Source organism: Eleginops maclovinus, chromosome 4 (assembly GCF_036324505.1).
Source record: "Eleginops maclovinus isolate JMC-PN-2008 ecotype Puerto Natales chromosome 4, JC_Emac_rtc_rv5, whole genome shotgun sequence".
Taxonomy (NCBI): domain Eukaryota; kingdom Metazoa; phylum Chordata; class Actinopteri; order Perciformes; family Eleginopidae; genus Eleginops; species Eleginops maclovinus.
Window position 1 is genome coordinate 2,659,250 of NC_086352.1, and position 9,713 is coordinate 2,668,962.

A 9,713-nucleotide genomic window follows, 5' to 3' on the forward strand; every position below is an offset into this window, starting at 1 on the left:
TGGAGACGTTTTTCTGAATGGATCTCTAATTTGTTGGACCGACATCACATGACACACATGCAACTCTACTTCCTGGCAATGGGTTCAGGGTTTGCATCTGGTTTATGTGGAAGCAAATACATATCGCACACCGTTGTTAAAGTTCAACGCAATTTTTACCAAGATTTGTGCAGAAAAAGCTCATAAAAATCACCAAGGATTTCCTTCTTTGTACTTTATTCTTTAGTTGTTCTTCCAGCTGTGTTGCTACAGTATAGAGTGTTATATCATTCCAATAGCAAAAGTATATCAGAGTCTCAGAAGTTTTCCTTTCAGTTTCTACTTTCTCTCGATCGGTTTTCGTCGGACAGCAGCAGCTAAACGGTTCAAATGAATATTCCACATCATCGTATTAAAATAATCCCTCTCAGGGTTACCTTTCATCAGCGCTCCTTATTATCCTTATCAGTGTTCTCTGTGACCCTGCCTGGAATTCAACCACCAGGATTTCATTAAATCCTGACTTTGAGGTGGCATTGATAGTATCGTTAAAATAAGACGAGGCTTTCTCCGAGCGGGGCCGACGCACGAGGACGCGTCTCATAATCCCCTCCGTTGATTGACTTCCTCTGCGATTAAAGCAGTAATAGGTGATGCCGACCCTATGCTGGTGGCTCACCGCCTCCGTAACGTGACCGCCATCACAGGGACAGATGGTGAGATCCAAGCAGAGTCAATTCACTGACACAACATTACAGACTGTCCCTGAAGACACGGAGGACTGGTCTACATATGTTTCCTGCCGACAACGACAATCACTTGGTTTTGGGGATGAGATTTTCATAGACTTCTATACAATTTAGTGGAGTCGCATTGTGCTGGAAGTTAGAGACGATTCAGGTCAAAGGCATTGGCTTCTCTTTTCAGATATCAAGTTGATGTTTGAAATCTCTTTTATCAGAACCGTTATATAATCTCCGCCCTTTTATCCCAACTACTCAAATTCTGATTCAAACTCTGATCTCTGTTGAATTGCTTTTGAGTTAAACACTTCAGCAATGTCTGTATTGACGTACTGATTAAAAAAAGGGATGTTTCAGCTAACCCTAACTCATATGGAATGTGTGTTCTTTTTTGTCATGGACTTCTTTAGTGGAGTCGCTTTATGCTGGAAATTAGAGACGATGCAGGTCAAAGGCACCTTCACACTGGCTTAGATTTTCAGATATGTGATGAAGTTTGAAGTGTATCAAAGTCTATTGTATCAGTAATATATAACGCCTGCCCTTTTCAAATTCCCATTCAAACCCTGATCCATCTTTAAACTGTTGAAGTGCTTTTTAAAACAGTTGAGTTAAACAATTCAACAATGGCTGGATTGACGTACTTCGTGGTTAGAGCAAAAGAAGAGCTACTCCTGGAAAAATTATAAAAGGACTCAGAATCTGAAAAAGCTGAACCTTCTAGCAGAACTGGGAGTTAGCAGAATGTTATTTGGGTTTTATTTTGCATTAACAGAGGCGCACAAATAAACAATTCTTCAAAAAAGGGATTTCAGCTAACCCTGAGTAATATGGAATTTGTGCTCTGTTCTTTCATAGACGTCTTTAGTGGAGTCGCTTTATGCTGGAAGTTAGAGACGATGCAGGTCAAAGGCACCTTCACTGTTGCTTTTCTAATATGAAGTTTGCCTTTTAAATATGAAATTACATCTGTCTTTTATAACCGTTATATAATCTCTGCTCTTTGTTTCAACTTTTCAAGTTCCAATTTAAACTCTGACCTCTTTTCCAAGTGAAGAGCTTTTTAAAAGAGTTGAGTTCAACACTTCAACAGCGGCTGCATGGACGCACTGCAGGGTTAGAGCAAAAGAAGAGCTGCTCCTGCAAAAGATAAGGAAATGACTCAGAATCAGAAACTCATTTGTATAAGTTTAAACAAAGCTCTAGAAAAGAGGACCTTTTCAGCACAAACAGGAGTTAGAACGACTTTATTTGGATTCCTTTTTGCACTCAATGTTGGATGCACAAACAATCATTCAAGTAAGGGATATTTCAGCTGACCCCGACCCTGCGTTTTACAAAACGTTGTAGTGTAGAAATTGGCTTTCATTGGTGATGCAGATTTTAGTCCCGTGGAGTCACAGTCTTCTTTGTGAAACATTGGCAAAGGCATTTCCACCTTTAGAGGATGTTCAGGATAATTGGAACAACAAGTATTATCACTGACATTTCAGCAAAAGGACTGCAGATAAAAGGCAAAAGTAAAAACAGTAGACTTATCAATCAAATGAAAGTGCGTAGTAGAACATCTATTGTTTTGACATTTTACATCCTAAAGTATTTAAGGAGCCAGTGGTTGTGCAAACAGTGTGTCTGTATCGGTGTTGTGTGTTTGTCGACCAAGGTTTATTAAGTTCAAACCTTTCTGCCTTCAGACGGAGACGGGGAAGTTGCAGTCGAGATGAAGGCGGGTCTTCTCCGCTCTTCCACCTTCCTGCAGACTTCTTCCACCCGGCTGCTGCCGCTCATCCGGGCAGTCCCGGGCACAGCGTGGGCCCCGGAGACCGAGGACCCTCCAGGCTGCCCTCCCCGGCCTCCTGGGCGTCCCTCCGCTCACCCGGAGCCAACAGCAGGCCTCTAAGCTCTCAGGTATTATGGACGGATGAACGGATGGATGGATGGATGAATGGATGGATAGACCGGACCTGTGAGACATGTGTTAACCGATAAATGAACCAGAGAGAACCCGAGTTATCAGGGATGAAAAATAATTCAGGCAGATTGGATTTGCCAGATGATGTATAAGACAGATGATAGTACAATCAGAATGAGATGCTGTATGTGAAATGGGGCACCCCTATAAACTTTCCAAAGCTCAAGAGAGGCCCAGACACGAAACACAACTCCAATTCATCTTACTAACACATCTGGAACTGCAGAGAGTTCATGTATAACCCAAAAGCTACAACTCCACAAACCCAACCCTCACTAAATGATCACAAAAACATAATTTAATCGGTCAAGGGATTTGCAAAAGGACGTACAATTTAGAAAGAGATGTGAACCCAAACCCAGGGATCATGAAGATACAGTGACATGCTTTAAACACACCATATGTGATAGTCGTTCGGTCAAATTCCATTCATGTATAAACAAACAGTTAAAAGAACAAGTTAAACCATAAAACAGATCGGCGATATATAGTAATATATAATAGTATAAGGACCCACACATTAAAGAGAAATTGTTAAGAATATATCTTACTAACACGTCTAGAAAGAGAGAGAGATCTTGCATCATACGGGAACATCTACAACAACAAACCCCACCTTAGATACTAAACTAACCCTGACCACCAAATGGTAGGATTGGGATTTTCCAAACTGTGTAGTGAAGAAAGAGCTCGTGAACATTAACAGGGAGGCTGTGGCTCAGTGGGTTAGTGCGCTGATCTTCAGGATCAATCCCCACTGCAGTCAGCGTGTCGTTGCGTCTCTGGGCAAGTCACGCCAATCGTCCATAGTATTGAACGTATGTAAGTAAGTGAGGATGAAAGCCTGTAATAGGTGACATGTAATCCAGGGGTCTTCAGGATACAGAACATGCCTTAAATGCATCAAAGGTCTTTCAATCAAAACCAGAACCAAACACAGAGCTTGGCGGCGTCCGGTGCCGTCATTGCAGTCGCAGTAAATCTTTCAGGGTTACTTCACTGGAGCAGAGTCATCCACAGAGGACTCACAGCGGTTAAACTGGTGATTACAGACTGATGGAAATCACCGTTCTAGATCAAAACATGTGTTCTCTCCCTGCTGCCAAAACCCTTCTTTTATTCCAATTGATTCGGGACTAAGTTGTGATTTCAAACCGCCTATTTGAATATGGCCTTATTGTATGAAACCCCAACAATATGGTAGTTATACCCGATCGTTACCCTAGCCCCGGGGTCCCAAACATTTTTCCCTGAGGGCCACACACAGAAAAACAAACAACTGGCGGGGCCCCTCACTAGAGCTGAGGTATATTGCCTCACAGGTTAAGTTATAAGTTAGCAAAATCAATCAAATGTAGGTTCATGATGCCTGATGCTTTACAGACTACATCCCAGCTCCCCACAGGGTTTCATTTATTAAGTTGGGAGCTCATCCCTTAAAACAGGAGCCTCAGAATGCATATGATAAGAGGAAATCTGAAGGGTCTATTTCAAGCTTCTTATTCAAACAACTTTACAGAACAAGCTTGAAAGTATTCGTCTCAACTTAGATTTGTTGGAAGAGGTTCTTTATCGACTGAATTTATTTGAAAGGTGGACTTATGAACACATGAGTAGTACTGTGCACCACCTGTTTACATAAGTATTTAAGAAGTACAATATAAGACAAGCACAAGTTTAATTTGGGGGCCATATTCCATTAGACGAATGGGGCTGCATTTGACCCCCTGGCTGTAGTTTGGACACCCCTGCCCTAGCCTATGTTTTAAAGAAAGGATTTGAACGTCTGAATGAAAGTTGTAATGGCATCAAACCAATGACCTGTTGAGTGTTTCCCATGAAGACTCTTTAGAAAACGGCCATAGGAATTGCAACCTTAAAGCTGAAAGTCAAACCTGGATTTTGAGCACCTGACACCCCTACAAATGCAACATCCAGTTACGTGTTGTGTGAAACACTGCACACACACACACACACACACACACACACACACACACACACACACACACACCTCTCCCCATTGATGTTCCTTTGTGTGCAACTCCTGATAAATTTTGTAGTTATAAATAAAAGGTAATGATCTCATTCCGCATTGAATCCAACACCTCCCCTGCGTTGGCTTCTGCATGAAACGGAACCAGGATGAAAAAAAAAAGGCACTTATTTTAGTTCTTGCCACCGTGTAACCATGGAGACGGGTTTCTCTTTCTTTGCCCCCTCTACCTGTTTGGTTTGTTTCGCTCGTGCCTGAGTGCCTCTGTGATCCTGGGCTGCAACAGCAAAGCTCTGCGGCGCTCGGTTAATTAGCCCGGCCGGCCCTGAGTCTGAGACCGGCGCTGTGCAGACTCCTCACATTCTCTCCTGTCCCTTTATCTCTCTACGTCTCTCTCTGGTGTCTCTCTACGCCCCTCTCTTCTCACTGTCTGTCCTCTATCTTTTCTGTTATATTTCTGCCAATCCCTCCATGTCTCCTTTGTTATAATCCCTAATTTTCCTTTGAGAGCATGGCAGTAACAGTGCTGGGATATATGAAGAACGACTTTACGCCTTTGAGCCCATCTATCATTTAACAATCAAACACATGGTGTGTGACACATTGATAGAAGGGGTGCACCAATCAGGACCAACTTCAAACCATACCTGGACATTTTGGTTTTTCTATTATCTTTCATTTGTCTTCAATGGTGCTTATACAAAATTATTCAAAAGCAGGTCGTTTATGCTCAGCCCTTCTTGTGTAATAAGTTAGAACTAACCAGAAACATTGTGGTTGAGCAAAGGGATGAATAAGATGATTGCAAATTTGCGTTTTTGACTCACAACAAGTTCAACTTTGTCCATCACCATCAAAGCAGCAGCTTCAACCGACAGCAAAGATGTGTGTGTGTCGACACAGCTGTCAGCACGGACATGCCGTTGGCAGGCAATTCACTTGGCAACGGTGATGATGTATGAATCAAGATTCATCTTTTTAAATTGCCTTTATTTCAACTCAAATGTCCTCAGTAAAATTAGAACAGTTATGACATATCCACCATGTTGAAAACAGTCGTGCCAACACCAATCACTGCCCACAGGCTGCAGCACAATCCTGGTTCAATCATTTAGTTTAAACCTAATCTGATATAAAAATGTCCTGTGGTACAAACCAGCGTTAATCTTTCGGCTGGAAAAGTCTAATTGCTTCCTTTCTTTTACCAAATTCTTCCTCTGTGTGCAGCACCCGTCCCGCAGTGACTCCTCCCTGGCCACGGGCAGTTCAGAGGGCAGCCTGCAGACCACTCTGGAGGAAGGGCTCAGCTTCAGCGTGTCCCCACCTCGAGGTCTTGACCTCCCCATGCCTCTCCTTTCCCCCCTCCCCAGCCATCCCCAGGAACCGGCCTCAGGAGACCACCCTCTGCTAAAGAGACGCAGTACTACTTTTACCCTCCAGGCCACCAGGGGTCATCAGAGGAGCCAGAGCAGCTGCGGGGGGGGCAGCACCAGCCCAGGCTGCCCACGCCAGGACTCCATGGACCCTTCAGACGAGGACGTCGGCACGGGGACGGGGGGGGATGTCTGTCGGCAGACCCTGAACAGCGAACACTTGTCAGAAACGCTGAACAGTCTTTCACTGACGTCGCTGCTCAGCCCGAGCTCTCTGGCACCCCCGCTGGTGAAGAAGTGTAACAGCACGGGCTCACTGGACCAAACCAATGTACCCGCCAGGAGTAAAGATGGCCGCCACCTCTGTGGCATAGACTCACACGGTTACCTGTCCAACCCCTGGACGGAGGGGAGGGCGACAGGTGAGGAGGAGGATATCACAGACTTCAGCGGGAAATCCACAGACACAAGCTCCAGGAAAAACAGATGAAACATTTGTGGCCTCCCTGCAGTGGAACGCGTTAACCATTCGCATTTGTGGACCGTGAACCGAACAGGAAGTCACTTTTAACACATGTCCTGTGAACCCGATTCTGAAACCCTCTCGTGTCTTTGAACCGTCTGTTCTCTCCCGTTCCTCTCCCGGATCTGTCTGCTTGGGGGTTAGTCACTTCTCAAAAGATCACGATTGCTTCTGAGTTTGAAATCCTTCTCTTTTCTACAGGATATCGTTGCTTTATGAAAGGACTGCTAAACAATAATGGCAAGGGTCTTTTAGCATGACCAGGATTCAGCCTTTGGCAGATCTGGGTTTTACAATTTGAGAAAGCTACAGACAGGCATGATAATTAAAGTGATTGATGAACTTTACTAAAGTGATGATATTTATAAAGTGTACTGCTTCGAAACAAACATTTGAAAGACATACATAGCTAGACCCAACGTGCCGTCAACCTCAGTGTTGTCACGGTTGGACAGATGGCAAACTCTGAAGCTTCTTTTGAGGAAGACCTGAACTTTGTACAGTTTGATTTTGTAATATCCATCGCTAACAGTAGCATCGACCGACCTTTTTTCCTCTCAAGCAGGTGGGTAACTGAGAAATGAAAGCTTGTTTATTGTACTGTGTCCTTTTTTCAACTTCAATGTTTTGAAGTTGTGCGAATGTAGACGCGTCTGTCTCTGTCTGTGAGCAAGGAGCTCGGCTAAAGTCTGATGAGCGGCAAAGGGCCTCTTTTAATAGAAGGCTGGATATGTGACTGCTGCTGAGAATACATGTGGGTCAGTGGAAGCGTTGGCCACTTTCAGAGTGGACTCTTTGTGTTTTCTACATACCCATGAAAGGGCTAAAATGTATTGAGTGCAGACCTGGGCAAAAAAAAAACACACAAAGGGTCTGAACCCCAGACTCTTCTCATGAGTGTTATATATACAGTATGTAAGAGACATGTGTCCCTGAAAAGAAAGGTGTTGGTTGGATTCCTCCAAAATGAAATTAGGTTATCATACCCACCTCTTGAAAAGACTTCCCCCACATATTAAGCATCTACTGACATGGTAAATGTGAAGTAGGGATTCCCACAGATGAAATAGACTTCACAAGGCAGGGGGTAAAACATTCGTCGTGTGAATAAAACATGGGTCTGATGTCATTTAGTTTTCCTCGAGTTCTCCCAAGTTGTTCCTCTGTGCAACATACCAACAGTGTCTTCAGGCAGTGATGGATAACCAACAGTACGTATCTTAGATGTTTAACTGAGGGATTTAAAACTCAATGCTTCTCAGGAAAGAGTCAAAGATCCTATTGGCTTTGAGAATACTCATTAGTCATTGGTATGTCAATCATGTTTAACCCTGATCAGTAGCGGTAGGGATGGCATTTTTCGTCCGTCAACTGCTTCCGTCTAGCAAATTCAGTATTGAGAGCCCTAGTGGAGATACTTTGGGGTCCAGTAAATAAACCTTAACAACCTTTAATGTCCCCTTGACTTCAATTAACTCCAGAACAGGTCAAAGATCTCATTTCCATTCAACTATCTCGACATCACTGATTGTCACAAAACCTTTCATAGAAGTCCATAGTCCCCTAAATATGAATTGGAACAGATCTGAGACCCCTTCATGTGTCCTCGGGCAATATTTTAATGGAAACATACATGCGAAACACATGGCTATTGTGGTTATGTTAGCATTAGCATTTACCTCAAAGCCCCACTGTGTTTATCTACAGCCTCACAGAGCTGCTAGCAAGGCTGTAGCCTGCCGTGACCCTTTGTGAAACCTTCCCCCCCAGACCAGCTTCCTGAGCATTGGTACTACAAAAAAGAAAGGTTGTCTCATCCCAGATCAAACGGAACCAGTATTTTATGCAAGGTTCGGAGCTTCGGACAAATTACAGGAAGTTATGGAAGACCAGAATCAATTGTAAAGTAGGGGAGAGAAAAAGAGAGTTAGGAGTTAGCTTGATAGCATTAGTCTGCACCTATTACCGCTCTATTTTTTGGGTTTGCATCAAAAGACACCAACACTATTTTTAAAAAAAACAGAGAGTTAACATTAAATGTGCTGGTCTGTTGGACCAGTCTGTTGGACCAGTCTGGAGAAGCAGTCTGGAGAACTGAATGACATCAAACTGCCTTTCTGTCGTTGTTCAGTAGCACAGAATCCACTGGAGCTGCTGAACATGTGTGTGTGAAGCACTGGGTGTGAGTGTGGTAGGTTTAGTGTACCGTCAGATTTCCAGGGATCCAGAAGATCAGATGGTTGCTGCATTTAACCCAAATGATTATTGACTCAGGTCTGCTTGAGTGTAGCAAGATATTAGGAAAATACCCCAAACTATGGCAAGGATCTGGTGTGCCATGTGACTTGTTTCCAGACATTTTGACCCATTATATAATATAGGTGTGTCATGAAAATCCAGAGCAGGTAGACCTCAGGTGGACAACATATTGAAGCACATGCATACAGCAACAAATACACAAAGATGTCATACCCTGCAGGATGTTTCTGTAGTGGTTTGAGATGAGACAGTCTTCATCTCTTCCTCTACTTCGTCTTCATTGTTGTCCTAATTACATTATCTCCCGTCCACAGGGAAGCCGGAGAATAAAATGAATATTGATTCCCCCTCTATTCGAGATATGCAATATGCTAAAGTAGATGTACAGTTAGATGTATGAGATGGTATAGCTATAGCCAATATGGTGAGAGGAGATTATATTTATGAATTCATGTATTAGAATTTAAATATCAGATCGGGATCCAAAGGCCACTGAAAGGGTGATGATGTATTCATGTATTCAAGAGTGTGTATGTTTTCTCTTTCCCCCTCATGTTCCCAACCTGATTTCCTTTCTCCAAAAATGCATGTGGGTTTTATTTTCTGTTTTCTTAAATGTCATTCTAGTGTCATATAAAAGTGAAATAGCTTTTCAACCTCGGTCTCCTGGAGTTTCTCTTTGAAACGGCTTTTTATTTTACCTTTTGTTCTGTTCTCACAGAATTGTATCAAAGTTTTGTGTTTCAGTTTCTTCTGCGAAAAAACTGAGACCCAAAGCTTCGTGTTGGGTCTCAGTTTCTTCTTCACTCAAGATTCAAGAAGCTTTATTTATCCCGAGGGAAATTGCTGTGCAACAGTTGCAGGACAAAGT

General features: G+C 43.2%; 1 protein-coding gene across 1 annotated transcript in view; it reads left to right on the top strand.

Moving 5' to 3' along the window:
* The window catches only part of LOC134862710 (voltage-dependent T-type calcium channel subunit alpha-1I-like), a 225,623-nt gene extending 216,125 nt beyond the window's left edge, over positions 1–9,498 (top strand). Inside the window, 2 exon segments of the mRNA XM_063880729.1 lie at positions 2,396–2,630; positions 5,915–9,498. Of these exon segments, the coding sequence (XP_063736799.1) occupies positions 2,396–2,630; positions 5,915–6,550 (871 nt within the window). The 3' untranslated portion in view covers positions 6,551–9,498.
* Positions 9,499–9,713: the final 215 nt, after the last annotated feature.